The 21,699-nt window shown below is 40.7% G+C and overlaps 1 protein-coding gene across 7 annotated transcripts in view; it reads left to right on the top strand.

The window, feature by feature from the left end:
* The window catches only part of dab2ipa (DAB2 interacting protein a), a 156,512-nt gene that overhangs the window by 112,882 nt on the left and 21,931 nt on the right, over positions 1 to 21,699 (top strand). For 6 of the 7 annotated variants that reach the window (XM_018759463.2, XM_029259560.1, XM_018759469.2 and 3 more), the window contains 3 exons: positions 12,733 to 12,886; positions 14,770 to 14,868; positions 15,841 to 16,395. In XM_018759463.2, coding sequence (XP_018614979.1) covers positions 12,733 to 12,886; positions 14,770 to 14,868; positions 15,841 to 16,395 — 808 coding nt within the window. Of the gene's footprint in view, positions 1 to 44; positions 73 to 12,732; positions 12,887 to 14,769; positions 14,869 to 15,840; positions 16,396 to 21,699 lie in introns of those variants that run through there. The other variant, XM_018759465.2, reaches the window with a different exon arrangement.

A 21,699-nucleotide genomic window follows, 5' to 3' on the forward strand; every position in this document is an offset into this window, starting at 1 on the left:
AAAGTGCGCGCGCGCTCCGCACACACACCCTGCGCGTTTCCATGGAGCCATGCTGCAGCGCTTCGCCAAACAGTGAGTAAAAAGAGCGCTCGGCTCTTCCTGGGCTTCTTAATAACCTTCGTCGGGTATTTTTGGGAAGGCGAGGTGGGGCGGAACGCTCTCCGGCAATCTGCTCTCGGCACCTCCGCACTTTGAAAAGGCACTTAGTTGGCTTGGGCTGGGTGGCTGTCGCTCGGTCGGTGGGGCTTTTTTTCCCCTGCTCGCTCCCTGGACCCTTCCTTCCAGCCCAATTAATTATTATTGTTCTCGCGGAGCGAAAGGAAAAGCAGTGCGCGCGAACTCGCTCGAACGTGTCACGTTTCCCACTTTTGCGATGCTTTCGCTTCGTATCCTGGTTTAAATCCGTTCGTTCTCATCACGCTGCCAGATTATTTCCCTTCGAATTCAGACCCGGCTCTGCGGGTTCGAAGGCACAAATCCGACTATTTATTATATTGATCTATAATAACCCGTCGATCGGATTTATTTATGTTCTGACTGTTGAGGGAAGGAAGGTACAATGAATGTGAATGTTCCCGCTCTGGAGACGATAGGTTTCCCGTCTCTCTTCCCCTGTTCCGTCCTTCTCGTCCAAAACCCACCCAGCGCGCCGGTCTCCTCCTCCTCCTCTTCCTCTTCATCCTCCGTTCGTGTCCCTGTAGCTCTCGCTGCTCTCATGTGCTGCCTAATCCATTCTAAACTAGTAGCAGCCGTCAGATCAAATGTGAGAAGGTTACGATGACCGATTCTAAAGCAGTGCTGCCGCACAAACCGGTTTTTTCGGAGGTTTTTCGTCGTCGTGGTCGGTGAGGGCTGAGCTCGCATCTGGACAGCTGTTTTGTCCATGAGTGATCAGCGCGCGTGCACCAGCTCAGCTGTCTCTGCCACTGTCCATTGCGAGAAAACTGCAAAATTACCAATCCAATGTCTGATATAGTATTGGCATTCGTGCATGTTGCTTATGCACTGTATGGTCTTCACCCCGTTAAAAAAGATGCATTGATTATTATATTATGATGATATATGTTCTGCAGCCCTGTTGTACAATTGCATTGATTATTACATTTGGGGCAGCAGGTAACACAGTAGATAATACTGTCACTCTGGCAATCTAGGAACAGGGTTCCAATCGCCTTTCCTACTGTAGTACTCTTGATCAAGATACTTATTCTGAATTGTTCTTTTAAAAAAAAACCCTTGACACGTGTTATGGGAAATGATGTAAGAATGAGAGTATTATCACAGTGACTAGTAGGTAGGGGCCTGGAAGAAAATCATCAGTGATGTCATTTTGACTTAGACAAAGATCCAGATTTTATGTGTTCTCTAGGGGAAAGATCAGCAAAAACCACTTGGACATTTATTAATATGTCATTATTTATTAATTAACTGAAAATTAGGTACTCTGTTAGGAGGCTGCACATGTTAACAAATGACCCCCAGATGACCTTCAGTTTACTCTTTAGGAACCATGTCTGATATTTACTGTCCACAAAGACACAACAATTAGACATGTTTATGCAATGCATAATAGATATGGTCAGGCAGACTAATGACAGTGGTCTTAACCATCTGCTGATAAATTATAAATGATAATTGAATGAGGTTGAAGACTGTCTTTTTCAGTTTTTCAATGTGTATTTTGAAAACAATTTCTACTTGTATTAATAGGCTACTGTATGTGGCCCATGTATATATACGTTAACTTTATCTACAATAAGTTTACGTAGTAGTTATGTAATTCTAATAATTTTTGCTGAAATAATTTCTGTTTCAAATTAATTCAGTTTTATGTTTATGTGATAAACAGTATTGTCATTGCAGTAAATGGTTTCTGTGTACCTTTATTCATTTAGCTGATACTTTTATTCAAAATGATTTACAGTGTTAAACTACTGATAATTATTTACACAGCTGGGTGATTTTTACTGGAGTAATTTAGACTAAATACATTGCTCAAGGGTAGTACAGCTTGAAGGGGGATTTGAACCTGAGTCCTAAGGCAGCTCTTACCACTATGCTAACAGCTGCCCCTACTAATTGACATAAGTGCTCAAATAGGATTCTTGAAAGATATGATTCATATTAGTTGTTTTAACAGTCCTTTTATAAATATTTTAATATTGCCTTGTTTGCATTTGCCTTGAAATTACTTCACAGAGACTTACATATAACATCCTAAAAAATTAGAAAGATTCAACCTGAACACGTAGTAAGTATTGGGGAAAAAAATGTTGTAGTTTTACATTTTACCATATTTTAGTTTCATTTTTATAGAAAGCTGTTGAGCAGATTGTTACAAAACAGCGGTCACTACACATGAAAATTATCCAACGGATCTAATTCTCAATTTAATGAGTTAGTACAGTATTCTTGCAATCCTGGTCCATACAAATGGATATAACAGCCCTCCAAGGGTCTCCGTGATTTAAAAAAAAAAAAAAAAAAATCACAGTGATGAAATATGTCAAGTAAGATTGTTGCCATAACTAATTTACTTTCCCACATCTTACTGCAAAAGTAGCACAATTTAGAAGCCTTATAATTTATTTCCTCTCCCTGCTACATCTCTTCTACAGACAGTTTGTGTCAGAGCTCAAAGAATCACAAGTGCCGCCTGTGTGCTTATCAGAACTTTCAAAAGTTGCATGTGTTATTGTGCTGTCTCTGGTGGTGGGCCATTGTATTTCTTTTGTCTACCAATGGCTGGGGGCTTATTTTCTAAAGGAAGCTTTAGACAGCAAGCATTACAAGACCACTGTAAGAATGTTCAACCAATTGTAAGATATAGATACATGTTACATTTAGTTTTAGCATACGCTTTTCTCTACAGTGACTTGCATGTAATGAGTATGCAGATCAGTAAGTGCATTAGCATAAATAACAGAGGTCATATACAGGTGCTCCCCGATTTACGATGGTTCGACTTATGATTTTTTCGACTTTACGAAGGCGATAGACATTCAGTAGAAACTGTAATTCCGCTTTTGCATTTTGATTTTTTTTCCCAGGCAACCGATATGTGGAGCGATACTCCCTCACGATGCTGGGCTGCGGCAGCGATCCGCATCTCCCGGTCTGTCAGGCAGTAGTGTGTATTAGGTGTATTAAATGCATTTTCCCCTTACGATAATTTCGACTTACGATGGGTTTCGCGGAACGTAACCCCATTGTAAGTTGGGGGCCACCTGTACAGGAAGAGCAAATACAGTCAGTGAAATGCACCCAGGCTCCACAAAACGAATCTAACGGGCACCAGCTTAGATAATGGGTTTCCTCATCCTAGGGTCCATTCTCACGTGGATTATTGCCCGCAGATAAATTTGTCTATAAAGTAAAAATAACTTTTGGAACCACGTCTGCAAATGAAATGGGTAAAAAGCTCTATACTGCTGTGACAGGAACTTGCCTCAGTTACGCTGTTGCTCAGTCAGTCTTTTTCCTAATTAAATCCTTTGTGTAAATGTTACTTGGGTTATTTTTTTAAAGCTATCAATATTCATGAAATGATTTATGTAGGGGCAGCATGGTGCCTTAGCAGGTCTCTCCATTGCCTCACCACTCCAGGGTTCTGCGTTTAGATCCAGCCCCACTCCTGTTTGTGTGGCGCTTGCATGCTCTCTATGTGCGGGGGGCTCTGGTTTCCTTCTGTCTTCTAAAAAAAAGTGTGGTTCCGGTAACTTAGGGACACACAATTTTCTGTGAACATGTATCTGTGAGATGAACTGCTGCACCAACAAATGTTACCCCTTTATGCAGTAAACTATTTTACTGGTACAATTTAGGGCAAGTACCTTGCTTATGAATACTACAGTAATGTGGGTGTGGTATTCAGACTTGCAACTTTCACGTTATAAGTCACTTTCTTAATCACTAAACTACCCACAGGCCTTATGTTACCGAACTGATCTTCCTGAATGGCTGATTTACTTTGTATAAATTTCATTGCTATATAATTATGTCAGCAAACATTGTGCTATGTGTGTACAAGCTCTCCAAACTGATCCACATCATTAACAAGATAAGCGTCTGAGAACATTTAGCACAGAGGCCAGCCGGTGCCAAAACTCTTCAATTATTTGAAGCTGATCAAAGATTATTTGGTATTTTGGCTCCTCTCGGTTTAGTAAACATTCAGCCAAGCCCCGGGTCCAGACAGGCCATGATTTTTCATTACTGGCCTTGCTAATGGCATTTATTACTGTCACCTACACCCATCAAGTGCTATTCATTACTGTGTCGCCTGTTCATCCCCAAACATTGTTACTAAACCTTGTGCTCTGCATCTCTATAAACAAGTCATTAGTGCATCTGTCCTCTCTTCTTCAGTGTCGGTCATTATCATGTCCCCTTTGGCCCTCTGGACTCCAAGTGCAGCCACCCACTGAGACAGACAGTGATGGAGTGAGATGGAAAAATCTGCGACCCTCACACCTTGCTCCTGAGAGAAAGCGCAGTCTGCACTGCCTGATTAATTCTGTGACCTCTGCCCAAGGTCCTTTCTGCAGCACTTTGTGAGCATGGATTTAACAGTTTGTGATTTTACCCTAAATACAGGTAGATGCTAAACTGAGATGTATAGTCAGCAAAGTGCGAACTCCCAAGCACTCAGACCAAATGGAGTATTTCTCTCAAGGGAGGACCATGCAGATGCAATCTAGCAATTGTGCTGCCGGCACTTTTCAACTTTCTAATATGAATGAGGCACAAAATATTTACTTTACGGATAATGTCTAACAGTATCAGTCCCCAGTTCGGGGAAATTATTCAACCCTGAGTTTTTCATCATTTGAATCAGACAGGAGCAAAACGGTTGGGTAATTTTCTCATTATGTCTTTGTTTGAGTAAGGTGATGGAAACAGGATGAGGCTCTCGATGGTTTCGTGACAATCTCACTGAGATGATCAGAGCACCCTACAGTATCGATACCTCTCCTCTACAGATGTGGGGCACACAAAGGCAAAGCACTACAGCTGTTGACACTGAGCTTTTGTACATTACAGATGGCAAATATTGTTTATTTTGCGTGTTTTCCCATTTCTTCAATTAGCAGTGAAAAGCTGCAATCACAAAGAAGTTAAAATATATTATTTAACTATATGTCACTAGTTAATATTGGATGAAATAGTAGAGAAAACTGTTAGAACATGTTTACTTTGCATGTTAAGGTGCATCTTGGAGCGTGTTGCCGGACTGCTATTCAGTATTTATTTAGATTTTAAAATATCAGGGAACATTTTGCCTGCACATGCCATGGTTTTGTCTTGATAGACTTTATGAAACTTCACCTATTAATTGATTAAATTTTGCTCCGCAAGAAAAATGTTGAACCAAAACAACCTACTGACTTGATTAGGATGGTGTTGGGCCCGCACTTTTGAGTATTTTCCTGTATTCCACTGAGTGGGTGACATGTTGCTTGTGGGACAGATGAGTAAATGAATGACACGGAATGGGAGTTCTGTGAGCTGCTGTACAAGATGAGAAATGTCATGAATTCAACGGAGATGAAGTACCGTGGGGATCCTGTGGCTGATGAACTGAGGATTTCCGAAGGAAGAAAGCATTTTCACAGCCTTGGTCAGACCATCTGTGAAAGTGCCGGCTAAGAATTCCATCAGCTTTCATTCTTCACCACTGTTTCATGACAGCTGTCTTTGCTGTCATGTCTTGCCTTTTAGCTCACACTGAGCGATGGAAGGCTGGTATTTGGAATGCAGAGGCTGGTTGTACTGTGCTGAACCTCTATGTCCTTAAATTTTCTTGTCTATAAATGATGAATAAAAGGAGATATATTAACAGTTGGGAAAATAAATACTACTGCATTGGTTAATTATGCCTAAAGACGCCAACGGCTTAATGGGCTTGTTATTTACAGTATGTTCTCTTTCTCAAGAGGTCTTGGCTCTTTTATTATTCAAGACTCATATCTGCTATTGTACTTCAAAAATTCCCCAGTAGGACAACGGGGCAACAGGGGCCTCCCGTTTCATGCATGACATCATTTATATTTCAGGAAGCGGCTTCCTGTGCTGAGTCTGTGCCAGGGTTGTGTACACTGGGTGTTCCTGCTTGCGGATTTTCCTTTGAGACCTCATGCCGCACTGCTTTCTACCTCCCCGGTTCTCCCCGTCATGTGACTGCTGTTTGTGACATCACAGAAGCACCAGTTTGATGGCTGTGGAGAAGTGACGAAAATGTCATCTCAGGAAGGTCCTTTCAGCACTTTAATGTGGTAAAAATAGGAGGTGGATGTGAGATACTCTTGGTCTAAGCTGTTGTTATATTGCAGACTTAGAGGAGTAGTTTACTTAGTTTGAGATTTCAAAGAAGATGATGATAAACACATTACCTTGTCGAACATTTTTATAACAGTGTGAAGAGAAATACAGGTCATTCATACCTACATTTATTCATTTAGCTGATGCCCTTCTCCAAAGCGACTTACAGCGTTGAGGTGTTTACAATTATTTACCCATCTATACAGCTGGGTAATTTTACTGGAGCAATTTAGGGTAAGTAGCTTGCTCAAGGGTACTACAACTGGAGGTGGGGATCAGATCTGTGGGTCCAAAAGCAATAGCTCTAACCACTGCGCTACCAGCTGTCCCACACTTGTCAGATTAATTTCTTAACTCATCATTACCCATCAAAATATACATTTTCGGAGTTTTTATTTTAATATACATAAATAGTTGCAAAAGCGGAGGAAGATGGATGGATGGATAAATAGTTGTATTTATTTTCTGTTTTTTACTTTTATCCGACAGAGCTTTGTGGAAAGTCTTTAGCTTTCTGTGGAAGTTTTGTACTTTTTTAATGATAGAAGTATCGATACTGTAGTAGGACATATATACTGCGGTGAGGCAGGGCTGGGACCATGGTTGCAGCACGACTCCTTGGCTGCATCCTTCACTGTGCTGCCGGACAGAGGCGCAAACCTCTCACACTGAGTGGGGCCTACAAAAACACTCTTTAAATGAAATTGATTTAAAACACATTTACTATAACAAGGGAGCTTCATTAGGTGGTAAGGTCCCTCCTCATTTGTGGGTTGGTGTTCGTGTCATTTGCCCATTAGGAGGGAGGAAAAGTAGTTCTGTTTTCGTTGATTTCAGAGGCAGGAGAGAAGGACAGTGTTGTTCACTTCCTTGGCTGAGGCTGAGCTTCTAGCTGAAAACAGGGACTCCCCTCGACCACGTGAACGAATATCTCACTGCAGTGAAAAGAAATAAGGTTCACAGGTGATTGTTTCTTTTCTCTTTCATATGGGCTTGTCCTTCAACTTTGTCAAGTTAAGATAGAAAGCATCTCTGATATCTGTCTTAAACTGAGCTTAGTAAACTCGGGTTTTAATTTTACTATTTCCTTGCCATGGCTACATTTACTCAATTTAGTTTAACTTTGCAGGTAATGATAGGAAGAGCAGTGTGCTTCTATGTCCTTCTGTGCATCCATTTGGCATTCTCACTAGTATCGTCTTCCAAATAGTAACAGGGCACATCCCCAGTGCCTCCACTTTGCACTACACTGCACAAGTATATTGTCCATAATAGAGCTTCACTGACATGTTCAATATAGACAGACCTCTTCGTATGAGTTTCTTCGACAGACTACACGTTGAAAATCTTTGTTGCTAACCGTTAATGAGCTGCATTGCTTTTTTCCACTTGCAAATTATCACTTTTATCATATAATACTGAACATAAAAATGATGCATCATGTAATATTGATGTACAAATGGTGGCATAATGAATTAAAATTTGGACAGATTACTAACATTTTTTAAAAAAAAAAACATGTACATTTTTTTGGCAGTCCTGGAGCAAGCTATTAAAGATGTCAAATTGTATTGTTGTTAACTGTTTATCTCTGAATTTAGTCATCCTTATAGCAAATCCTTCCTTGTTAGTCTTGTGTATCCTAGAAGGGGTCAGATTTCCTTAGCTATGCATTAGGTGACACACCTGCATAATTTCAAATCAGTAAAATTAAGATCATAAATAGTTTTGACCCTAAAATAAATATTGTAAAACATTTTAAATAATCCTTTAGAGGGATGGTAGAACTTCAGCTACAGGGCAGAAGAAGTCTATTTCCAGCCACAGTTACTAAAATATTTACACTTTGAGACCAGAACTATGAGCAATGAAGACAATGAGAGGACATTCCGAAACACAAGCTCTATCCGTATGCTGTTGAATATGGAACCAAAATACTCTGACTGAAGAAAAAAGTGAGAAAATAAGCACCGAGGGCTTGTAACGCCGCATTGAGAATGTAAGAGGCTATTAAACTAAATTAGTGTAGCAGTTGTCCCTGATGAACAAAAAAGCCTTCACTTTCTCCATTAGAGGACCTTGCTTTTTTGGTATTCTTTTCCAGTTGTAAAATGACTAAAATACATTGCAACCAAAACATAGTGTTTTTTTTTTTTTTTTCTCCTGGTGAATTTTATGACAAGGGTTAGAGCATTTCATCTAATATACCCCTAGGCCTTATAAGACGTGTGAACAAAGTGTTTGAAAAGGTAAAAAAAAAAAAAAAAAAAATGATTGGGGAATGGTCTTTGTGTCACACTAATCAGCAAGGAATGCAGTCAATACCGTATCTTTTGTTAGTTTTTCTGGGCTTCAGAGGCATATAAACGCTGGAAAAAAATCAAGGACTCAACACCACAGTAATTTAAACATAGATAATAAATTAAAATATAATTTTGTAACTTAAGTATGTTTTTGCCTTTATCAGAACAGAGAGTATAGATCTGGGAGAACACGAAATCTGAAAAAGTCATACAAATCCTGGATTTCAGCCCTGCTTCTTTGCTTCTCCCTTAGACTCTCTGTCGATAGTATAATGGTTTATGCAGAGGACACTGACTGTGACTGAATGATTGGCTTGTTTTATTATTTCCCTGAGATGTGTCTTGTGCTCTTTGAAAGGAAGAATCAAGTGTCTTAACAGCCTTTGAGCTCTCACCCAGGTCAAACTGCCAAGTCAGCCCACGTTTCTCAGTAGGAAGCTTCAGATTCAGAACAAGAGTGTCCCTCACCTCTGATTTTTAACACACGTATTAACAGCCTTTCCTAAAGTGACACACATTAATGCTGAAATGTGTTGTCTTTTCTATTGTCTACTCTGCGTGTAGAAGATGTGGTACTTTTTACTACTACAAAATCAATATCAAAACAGAAATGCCAGATGGAAAGTGTCTCACTGATAATTGTGTTCAGATTCACAGTTTCCACTTTCTGGTGAGAAAGTGCCCTAACACACTTCCATTTGGACCTCCATTTCACCCGTTACTCCCAGTTGCTCTCCCTTTTCCTTTTCAGAAGCTCACAGACTAAACTTGGCAGTTTGGCTGGTCTTAAGCATTGCAGCTCTTCAGAAAAGGACAATATATTCACAAGAATTGTTTATTTTTTAATATATATTTAGAAACTGATGTTCAACACAATTCCCTTTGCATAAAAATTTCTGCGGGATGTAAATGCATCACAGTATTTGAAAATGTTACAGAAATACACAAATGTGTACAACCAGGTAACTGGGGAATGTAGAAAATTCAGTGCTATTAAGAAGAAGAATGCTGCTGAGAATGTGAGGATAGTGGTAAAAAATACAAGTGATGAAGATATTTTAAAAATGTATATGTTTTCAAAAAGAAAATTTCTAATCAAATAAGGGACGTGTTCCTAAGAACACTAGAACAACAAATACTTGTTTATAATGAATGGAAGTCGTTTTGGGTATTTAATTTCCGTCTTCTAAATTCTCGAAAGCAACCATATTTTTTTTCCATAACCTGAGGACAAGCTCAGGATATGCTCGCTCTAAGTGAAAAACATGCCTTTAAAACAGATCTTTTCATTTGTTTCATTAGTGACTATATACTGTCATATCCAATTAATACATCCATTCAATAGCCCGGAGCAGCAGTGCCAAAGTGTTTGTTAAACAGGAGGGAAAAAGGTTTATATTTGCATGAAGACAGTCTCCAAACCCAATTTTAGAACCCAGTTAAGCACTTTGTTTTTAGATGCATAGGTTATTCTAAAAGCAGTGTGTATATATTACATGCCTTTGTGAGTTTGATGAAATAAACAGGTGTGTGGTATTGTCTGTGTAGACCGTGAGCTCTTTCTCGATTTTCTGTAGGGTTTCTGAGTGATCTGGCTGACTGTGTCTTAATTTGTCTTCTGCAGCATCCCATGGCTGGAACTAAATAAGGCAGAGGTGACAAAGAGTGGTCTCATACTACTGAGCGAGAGATTCCGTGTTACTTTCACAGCTTTCTTTGTGTCATTTTGGTCAGAGGTCAACTGAAAATGAAACCGAAATTCATCAAAACCACCCACTGGTATGAGAAGCTTTCCATTAAGGTTATGTTTGGCATGATTAGACCTTAGGTCATACTGAGTATTTTTTTTATTCTTATTTTATTTATTTTAATCACTTGACAGATTTTGCGCTATTTGGACTTCTGCCTTGTAGAAGTACCAGTTAACGACAGGACGGGTCTTTTCTAATTCTGTGTGATAAATTCTTTAAGTTGCTTTTCTCAGTGTCCACTGATATTCAGTTCTGGCTTCCACTGAGACTTCAGGCTGTTGAAAAGAGTCTCTTTCTTCTGCTCTCTCTTGGTTTTCTTTCAGCGTCTCAATGTGCGTGATACTTTTCCTTTTCCTTCTTTGGTCATGGCCATGCTATTGCCACAGACAAAGGGAGACGTGTCCCTCTCCACCTTGGGAGTGCAACGACTCAGAGAAGAGAGCCATCTTTAATTAATAGACAGACTTCAAGCAGCGGGAACAGAGAGTTTCTAGGCTTCTGTCACAGTTTGCCTCACAGTCGGTGCCTAATTGCCCTGTCCAGCCTTTGACATTGGCCCTTGACAGCACTGAACTCTCTACTTGGCAAAGATAAAGAAGTCTTTAAATATGTGAAACTATATACATTCAAACATGTTTTGAGTATGGGACTTAACTTTTAAATCTTCAAGATGAATACTGTAACAACCCGCATTGCTATGAGTTTGAGCAGGAAAATGTGTTTATTGTCAATAGTTGAATTATGGGTAAAAGGGAATTGTGTTTAACCGTTGTGGTGACTTACGGGGACTATGAGGGGCTGACTGTGTTTGCCGGTGGAGAAGATAAACCCTGAGGGGCATCAGGAAGGCTGGCTTGAAGGGCAGGTCCTTGAGGAAAAGGGGTCCTCGGACTAAGAGCATTATTTTGATGTGTGCCGGTGTTCGAATAAACACTTGTAATGTACACTGCATGTGCGTCCTTGTCCGCTAGAAATACTGGAAATAATGTTTTTGGACTTCATCTGTTGTCAAATGTACATGGCCAGACCTGATGTTTAAAAGAAAAAAAAAAGAAAATACTGTCACTAAATGTTTTTAGATTCCATCATTATGTGGTTTCAGTGAAGCAAGGAATTCATTTTATTCTAAGCAGTTATGGTACTGTTATTTATTGATGATTATTGTTTTGAACTTTTTCTTTCTCCCTTTGCTCCTGTTCCTGCTCAGACATTCACATTCCATGTTCTTCCTACAGATTTTCTTTGTGCTTTATCCAAACATCAAGTGTCTGAGCAGCGGTCCTTTATAGGTGTGAACAGGGGAGCACTCTGGGAGAGGTCAGGGAGGAGACAGACCCATATAAACCCATATAAGTGAAGGAAAACTTGAAGCCTGATCATTGCTGGCAAGTACAGTGAAAAGTCACAAGAGGAGGTCATTCAATGAGGCATCAGCCATTAATGGCTTCAGCCATAGTGCTGACAGCGATGGTAACAGATAATGTGACAGATTCCCAGCCCGAATGAACCCATTTCCCCTTGATGCCCCCTACACTGAGTTAAAAACATCACATTTTCTGCAGCCTCTGTCTCCAGCACTAACTATAATGAATTTCACTGTAGTCCAGCGGGTGATACAAAAAGACACAGAAGGAAATGCAAGTTGACTTATGAAAATTTAATGGGGTTGTACTTTTCAATTAAGAGGGAAAATCACGGTATTGTATTTTATTGGCCTTGATGGTAATTTGAGTTACCAAGAATGTTACTGTATTTCCCATTAATATTCTTTCATCCCTAATGTTACCGTTACCCACATAAAGGTCCTACACCAAAAATATTCCTGTCTTTTTTTAATAACTTGAGTTTGTAATAACTTTAAAAACAGAGATAAGCTTTATGAAGTAAGGGAGAATAGCAAGCATATTCTTAATTCACTCCAAGAGAATGCAAAACCACAGAATGCATAAAATGATTTCCCTATTAGACAAACAGTTTGAAAAGTTGCTTAAATGCATAAGCTAAATAATCCTTCAGGACTTTGCCAGACTCCTTCTCGCTGTGCAGTGTGACCTCTGAGACTGTGCTGCAATCTCAGCGCTTGTGTGTATGTGGGTGTGGGTATCAGTGTGCACTTACTAATGATAGAACCTCTCTCATATCTGCACATTTTAATCTGAGCAGCAGAAAATCTTCCATATGGCCTCACGGAGGAGTTTATTTTAGGTTATTATGTGTATGCAGGCTTCTCTCGCTTTAGCTCTATACTATTCATAAATATTTGTTTTTTCGTCACATGCATGCAGTGGCAGTATGATACTGGCCAGACTTGCTCCACAGTGCCTCACAGCACCCATGCCATCTCCCAACCTCCCCAGATCACATCTGATGCCGAGGCTGAAGGAGTCGCGGTCTCACGAGTCGTTGCTCAGCCCCAGCAGTGCGGTGGAAGCTCTCGACCTCAGCATGGAGGAGGAGGTGGTCATCAAGCCTGTGCACAGCAGCATCTTGGGCCAGGACTACTGCTTTGAGGTGAGACCAATAATACTTAAACAAGTTTGATTTTCTTCAAACCTTACAGAGCCTCTCTATACCTGCAGTACTAAAGCAGTCTGAGCTTTTGATTGCTTACAGCTCTCCTTGAAGCCTTCGGAAGTTGGGCATGCATTTAAAAACAAATTCATTTTTAATGAACTGCAAGGGGCAAATACTTAAAGGTAGCATTCATTGTGTCAAACAAGTTGAACACAAAGGTGATGAAGGGAAATATTTAGTTTGAGAAAGCTCATATAAAGCCATAAACTCGAATATCACTGACATAACACTTCATTGATGCTGAAAAGTTCCCAGTCATCATCTACAACAGAGTCCAGCTGAGTCCGCATACTGTAGTAATAGTAGATTATTCTCAAGGAAATGTTCTTTACCCTTTATAACACCCTTTTAACCTGCTGCATTATCAAATGTAATTTGTCTCTTAAACTTAACATTCAGCTGAAATATTATGAGTATGGTTTGCATAGTTTTTATCTGCATAAATTTGTACTTTCTGTCAAATGTGACTTTTCGTAGTATGTTCTACAGTATCAGTAACAACACCAGACAGAAATTCAAGATGTAGCTATTCATAATGTAATTGTTCTTAAAAAAAAAAAAACAGTGTCAGTTCTGTTGTATCTTTTAAATAAGTATAGATATTCTATTTTTCCTTTCTTTTGAAGTTAGATTTGAAGCTTTGCTCCAATTAAACAGAAATTGTGCTGAAAAACATCATTTAATCTTGTTTTGGAGATAAATATCATATGTCAACTTGCAGCCCAAAATATCTTTTCTGGTACTCAAGGGTCTATCAATGTATGGCTCACTGGGTTGTTGGAAGAACCAACTTATGACACATGGACATAATCTGATGTACTGGAACAAGGAAAGAAGAACTGCAGTGCAGAGTTGATACTTCTTACCAAGTAGTTGATTTTCCTTTTGGTTCTTGAAGTATACTCGCAGTGAATCCTTCCTCTAGACATGAGGACTATCAGTATGCTTAAAAAGTACCCTCTCAATTTTATACAAAGTGCTTTGCAAAAAAGTCACAGATCACTTTATACATTCCCAACAGAGAAAAAAAATCCAAAAAACCATCCATCCATCTTCGTTTAAAATCCAGTTGTCCAGAGGAGGGTTTTGGAATGCAGAGTATATACAGCAGACAAAAGGCAGGAAACATTACACAAAACGTTAAAAAATCAGAGAAACACATAATACAAAATTCCAGTTTAACAGAAGAATAGGTCTTCATTTCTTGTTCTGATGTAGCTGTGTCCCCTCTGGGTATCAGGTCTGCTAATTTCTATGGCTATTTCTAAGTCATCATACGAATGATGACAGCTTGAAGAAAATGCTATTATGGGAATTTCGAAATATTTAGAGATCTAGAAAAGTGACATCTCATATCCTGTGAAGGAATGTATTCAGGTGTCCAATTATGTGTCACACTAGGAATAAGCTCTTTTGTTATTAATGGAAGGTAGGGATGGTCTGTTGGGACATTTGTTGCAGCAAGCATTGAAATGGCTCACTTAGTAAACCAGTAAACAGTAAGTCTTTTAAAAACCTCTTGTTGACAATGTTACCAACAACAAACTGAGCAGACAGATGGCTTTTCGACCCCATTTTAGAATATGGACTTGTGGGACTTTTAGAAAGTTACTCCATAGTGACTTCCCTATTAATCCTATCAATAAATGCAATACCCTCTTATTGGATTATCCCCCAGTCATACCTTTAATCTCCATTCTTTCTTTCCCTTCGAAACTATGCCTTAAGTCGCTATAAGTAGGCTTCATCTCAATAGCACTTTCTTCCATCCATACCTTTAACCACCTGGCAATGTTTCCCCGACTGCTTTCCCATTGCAGGTAACCACCTCCACTGGAAGCAAATGCTTCTCCTGTCGATCAGCAGCAGAGCGGGACAAGTGGATGGAGAACCTGAGGAGAGCTGTGCACCCCAACAAGGTGAGGCCAGCGGAGCCTCTATACATGGAAAACAGGCTCAGGGTACAGCAGCAGGCTTCAACAGACCATGTCAGTGTTAGCACTCCTCTCACTGGATTTATATCATCCAGGCTGTGTCCGAGTGCAGGACATAGCCAGTTCACCCCTCAGTGGCGGCAGCTTTGATTTCAAACAGGACATTTTTTTGATGAATAGGTCTGTTCTATTTTTTCCTGGCATAATTTTTTTTTTTTTTTTAAAGCGGTAATTTTAACAAAAATCCAGCTACTCAAAGGGATGTATGACCTCTTTACACAACACCTTTGTCTATTCAATAATTTTGTGAATTCATTTATGTACCAAAAATATTGCTTAAGTCTTGTATTCTTGTGAAAATGAAAAAGACTGGAGCGTTAAGATATAATAACCATATGGCTTCTTATCATAAAGATGATCGCATTCCTCTTTTCCTTTCATCCTTAGTCATTTAACAAATTGCAGACTAATTAAAAGAGATTTCCATCTTCTGGGTTATTACATTCTCCTGGCTGTAAATCTTCACCCCCTTCTTGTTATAAAGCGTACATTTTTTTAATGAAATAATTAACATTAATTTTATGCCACATAAGAATTTAACTACATTCAGTTCTTCTGTATTTTATGAAGCAGAGCAGCATAAGGTGAGATAACTGGCTCTGCTGAAGGCTTATAATTAATAGTAGTAGTTAATGGATCAGAGTTTTGTGAGTATAAGGCTATAGGTCCAAATCTTAAGTGCACCACTGATAACAAAATCTCCATACTTGGTTTAGTACAGAGCACGGTTGCTCTTGTATAAAGTGCGAAATTATTAGGGTTGCACACATATGAATAGTAAGTAGTCTTTTGAGGTATGTGTGTAAGACTATTATGGCTTAGGTTTTCATGGGTATGTTTTTCACGGTGTTAATCACTTGTATTGTGCCGTTAACAATAATGTTTTTCTTTTCAAAGGACAACAGTCGGCGTGTGGAAAACATACTGAAGCTGTGGATCATTGAGGCCAAGGACCTTCCTGCCAAAAAGCGGTACTTCTGTGAGCTGTGTCTGGACGACTCCTTATATGCTCGGACTACCTGCAAGCTCAAAACAGACAATGTATTCTGGGGTGAGCACTTTGAGTTCAACAACCTGCCAGCAGTCAGGAGCGTGACTGTGCACTTGTATAAGGAGACGGATAAGAAGAAGAAGAAGGACAAGAACAGTTACGTGGGCCTGGTCAACATTCCCATTGGAGCTGTAACAGGGAGGCAGTTTGTGGAGAAATGGTACCCAGTAAGCACACCCAACCCCAACAAGGGCAAAGCGCCAGGGCCTATGATCCGTCTCAAGTCCCGGTACCAGAGCATGAGCATCCTGCCAATGGAACTGTACAAGGAGTTTGCAGAATACACCACTAACAACTACATGCTGCTGTGCTCTGTGCTGGAGCCAGCACTCAGTGTGAAGAGCAAGGAGGAGATGGCTTCTGCCTTGGTGCACATCCTGCAAAGCACCGGCAAGGCCAAGGTAGGTCGTCCCCGGTCTTCAGCCTACACATATTGCCCCAAAAGGAACCCCAACCACTGCCAGCGGACCTGCAGGAAAGATTAAATATTGTTGACATATTTTCTCCAGTAAAAGTGAATATTTTTGGTTAGACTTGATGGGTGAACCTACTTTGTGAAAAAACTATCGCCAGAGTTCAACATTGTAACCAGTTATGACAGGTTGCAGTTTACAGGGATATCCAATGGACATAAAACTCACAGGCTGAAACATGTTTCTCATTTAATGATCCATGAAACTGTTAAAACATATATACTTAGTGTAGCATCAAACATCAACCCATATAAGCTTCAAACTCTGCAAAGATAGCAGAAGTAAGATGCAACAGGAAAAACAAACTCTGAGCCCCATTTTGCATCAGCTCTGCTGAAAATGGCACAGATCATTACAAAGTCAGCTTGTGAGCCAGGGAAACTTTTCATGCTCAAGGTAGAAAGCTCTAAATCACAAAAAGACAGGGAGGGTGCAGCCACACTTCCCAGCGTCCATTTAATTGACAGTTTCTTGCAACGCTGAGCTCAAGTCTGCCAAACAAATCTGTTTGCAATAGCAGGCCGAGGAAAGCAATTGCTGTGCCTGTTAAAAAAAAAAAAAAAAAAAAAAAAAAAGAAAGAAATACCCATTAAATTGACACCATAGTATAAAGTTGCTCACTTCCCCAATTACCTTCACCACATATGCCCCATTATTGTCTGTTTTCCCCAGTATTTTGTTGATTTATTTTTTGGCTCATAACTGATCTTTAGCCCATGCCGTCCTTTGTTGGCTCCATTTCGGAGATGACGCATCAGTTTGTTTAACAGCCAACGCTTGTTAATGTGCCAAATTACAACGTGCACAAACATACAGACTCGCATTCCCTCATGCCAGCACCATTTTTTAGGAAAATGACAATGATGATTAACAAAAAATATATGGCACCGGGCTGCATTGATTTTAGGAAGGCTGCTGTCTGCCACAAGTTCTGTGGCTAGGTAATTATTCCCTTATTCCATAGGTAAATGGTTGTCCTTGTTACCAGCTGTTGTGTGCTTAGATCCCGCAGTTGTCAGTGACAGCGCTGTTGGAGTACACATCAGCGCTACTTCCGGTGACATATTCATTAACTTGCTTACCGTTACTGAAGGACCATTTCAAAGCCTTCTGTTGTAAAGTGGGCAGTTTCGCCATGCACAAAAAAAAAAAAAAAAAAAAAAATCAATATTCAGGGCTGGCATCTGATAAGGCATGTGATTCCCGCTGACTTTGTGATCCCACCGTCGTGTTCACCGAGACAGTTATCGATCAGTTCCGGGTGCAGTGCAGCTGGTCATCGTGTGGGTCAATAAATTGACCGTGCTTCCAGATGCAGGGCTGACTGTTGTGCCTGAGGCGGTGCTGTGTACCCACAATGCCCAGGGGAAGTAGGGCAGCGGCCCTTCGCTAATTAGTTCTCATTATTTTATCGCACTCCTGAAAAGACTTTGCGGCTCTGTTGACGGCGAGCGAGCCGTGCTGTGAAACCTTAATGCTCGCAGCGTTCGGGCGCGCGCAAGGTCGTTCTTCACAAGCACGATGTCAGCGCAGCGTTCCGCCAAGCGTGTTCTCATTAGCACCGGCTTCGGCGGAAGGCTCGCTTCAGTTGCGAGGGGGCTGGGGGGGGGGCTCTGTCGCCACCCTGCCGATAATTCCGAAAGACCCGCATCTGGACCCGATCAAGGCTATTAGAGAAACAGATGCTTTTAGTTCAAGTACATTCTTATTGATATAGGCCTTTAAAAGACACATTTTCGTTACCCGCAGCAGAGATCATCTGATCAAAGGTCGAGGTTTTTTTGGGTACGGTCAGCTACGCCGTCAGTCTTAGAAGTTTTAATTTGGTATCAGCTTCCAGCTAATTCAATTTTAACAAGTGTTTTGTGAAAAATTTGTAACTGGCGCCAGTTAAATACTGCTTCCGGTTAAGGTTCTGGGCAGCACAGCGGTGCAGTGCGTTGCGCTCGCATCTCACAGATCACGGGATTTGGGTTTGAACCTACACTGGAATCCAGCTCTCTCCGCGCAGAGTTTCCATGTTCTTCCGGTGTTTGGGCAGGTTTATTCTGAGAGCTCCAGTTTCCTTGTACAGCCCAAAGATATTTTTCATGTCACTAAATATACATTTATTCATTTAGCTGATGCTTTTCTCCGGAGAAACTTACAGTGTTAAGGTTATAATTATTTACCCTTTTAGACAGCTGAGTAATTTTACTTAAGCAATTTCGGGTAAGTATTTTGCTCAAGGGTGCTAGTATAGCCGGAGGTGAGGATCGAACCTGCAACTTTCGGATCCAAAAGCAGTAGCGCTAGCCTCTACGCTACCAGCTGTTGCTAGTTGTCCTTAGGGTGTGCATGTTTCAGTGAATGACTATTTGTCCTGCGATGGCTTTGCATCCTGCCAAGGGTGTACCCTCCCTCACACTCTGTGCCTCCCAGGACAGGTTCCAGGCCACTCTGACCGTGAGGTGGATAAGAGATCACCGAAAATGGATGGATAGGATGTTTACTGTTTCACCTAGCGGGAAAATCGGGGAGTAGAACAGTGCGAACTGTGGACTGACAGATATCAGTAAACATGTCCCCTTTAACAAAGGCCATACATCTCTCTTTTTGTTCTCCATGTTTTTTTGGGCAGTAAATGCATTCCTCTGCTAGATCCCGGATGTTTCGCTCCAGTAGTGCTTGTTGAAATGAACCTTCACAAGTGTAAGGACTTCCAGAAACTGAATCCCTCAGTGCATGTTGGGGCAGGGAGACAACCAATTATTCCTACTATTTGTAAAATGGCACATTTCTGTGAATAGAGCATATACTGGGCAGAAGGAGTTTTTTTCTCATGTTGCATATTTAGTCTTGACTTCTCAAAGCATGCAAAAGCGACATTTTAAAGTTCTGTGGAAAAAACATCCTGACAGGAACCACTGAAGAGAACACAGTGAGTGGTAGGAGGTTGCCTGGTAAAGTTTCCTCTACTGGTGGTGCACACAGGACAGTGAACTTGGGCTTGAGAAAGTGAAAGGAGTCATCGCTCGTCAACCAGGAACATTAGAGAAGCTCTTTGAAAAAGGTTCAACAGAGTGGCTTCAGATCAATACCGTTGGATATGACAGCTGTCGACAACACTTGCTGACAATAGTCTGTCTGCCCCTACGGAGGACACCCTTCCTGACTTGTCAAGTAGCTGCTCGTTCAGGCTTTGCCTAGATCTTTGAAAGGATAAAAATCAAGTGATTTTTTTGTAAGTCACTTTTAAAAAAGAGTTTTTTGGTAAAGCAAAAACACAGAATCATCAATTGTCTGAACCACCAGCAGCCCCCACCCCCCCTCCCAAAAAAAATTACAGTACTGAATCTACTTTTAGTTCACTGGTTGTTAGGTTGAAGTATCACTCCTTTCGTTTATTGCGTGTCTTTCCCATATTTTTTAAAAACAGAAGTCAAATGCTGGCTTCAGCTACTGGGTGGACTCAGGACAGTTTTCCATGACCCTGATTCATTATTGTCTGTTGTACCATTGTCCGTTGTGACCGTGGGAGTGTGGGGTGGGGGTGGCGGGGGGTGGCGGCAGCGGTTTGCTTTCACTCATTCTGCTACGAGCCACTGAAGTGTGAGGTTATCACAGTTATTTTGTTTCTTATCATTCTATGTTCCAGTTTGTTTGTGGCTATTTTGAAAAGAAATACTGTATCATTTTGCTTTTTATTTTCAATACTCCTGCACTATTGTCATAATAATGGCGTCTACAAGCAAAAGAAACCATAATGCGTTGTCATTCCGTATTCTCACGTATGTTTCATTATCTGAACTGTTTGATTAGCCAAACCAACATTGGTCCCGATTAGTTTGGATAATCAATGTCCTGTTGTATTAGTAAATGTGTTATTGGCTATCTCAATCTTAAATATATGCCTGTGTCATTCCAGTATTCCCATATAAACCCTTTAAACAGACTTAGTAGTACTATTTTTTTTTTTTTTTTTTTACTTTTTCTCTTGTTAAGCCGTATATATCTATGTGATGTGATGAAAAAATTCAGATGAAATCAGTGGAACTGAACAGACTTTTACACGGTTGGTTTTGCAGTATGCTGATGGTGTGTCTGAGTCCTGTCCTCTTTAGGCAGCCAAGCATATCACGCAGAGGTCGCACTTGCCCTTGTCACCCCTGACCACAGGAACACGTTCAAGAGCCTCAGTGAGCTGATCACAGCAGCCTTCATTTCCCCAACCATCCTCCCATGTGGCACAAGAAAAAGAGAACAAGCACAAAGATCATAGCCATCTGTCCAATACGGGATTTGATCTGGCACTAGAGGAGCATTCCCAGCGGGATAGAGAATAGGCTCAGACCACTTTCAGAGTCAAGTGCAGAGTATGCATTTTGTATTGCATGTTTGGATATATAGGCACCATTTTCTGTGCCGGGAAGAGGAAACATCTTTCTCAATAGTTGCACTACTGCATGGTTGTACCACCTTAAATTTTTTGTACTGGCTCACCAGCTTTACAATCCAGAATACATTATGTTGCTCTGTGCTGCTTTGCTGCAGCTGTGAACAGAGATCCTGTGCTGCAGAGCTGGGGTATCCATGGGATCCTAAACCCAGGTCCATTCTCATATGTCTCGTGTACACAGCAGAAATACCAAAAATGTTTATGAAGTGTGGCTCTCTTAGCACTTCAGCTAAAGAAATACCCCTTCCCAGAGGTCTATCACCACCCAGGAGGTCCAGGCTCCCCGGTGGGGCCTTTTGATGCCCACATTAATCAGGCAGTGAGAGGAGCAATTCATTAGCGGGACACGGTCTTGCTGTTTAAGATCAGAGAAGAAGCAGGGTTTGCTTTTCCAGCAATATCCCTGCACGCAGGTGGCACGTCATGCTCCACACACCGCAGACCCCGAACCATAGGATTTCGGAGCTGATTTCTTACTGCAAATGTTTCAAGCTCTAAAAAATGAGCAGCATCAACATGCCAACTGTCTTGGAGGAAGTGGAACAGAAGATGATGTATGGTGGAACTTAAGCCAGTCTGTCCTATTATTTATTCATTTGTATGCCATAAGGGCATTCAGATTTTTGCATTGCTGAGATTCAGAGCTTGTGTGTAGACAAGTTTTTCCCTATTAATGGTCTCTTCAGTGCAGATGGAGGACCCAATCAATCTCAGGAGAGTTTCAGTGAGTCCCATAGAAACTGAACCTTGGGGCAAATGAATTTTCCATACCCCCTAAAGTGTTGTAGCCAGTG

The sequence above is a fragment of the Scleropages formosus genome, chromosome 17 (genome assembly GCF_900964775.1).
Source record: "Scleropages formosus chromosome 17, fSclFor1.1, whole genome shotgun sequence".
NCBI lineage: Eukaryota > Metazoa > Chordata > Actinopteri > Osteoglossiformes > Osteoglossidae > Scleropages > Scleropages formosus.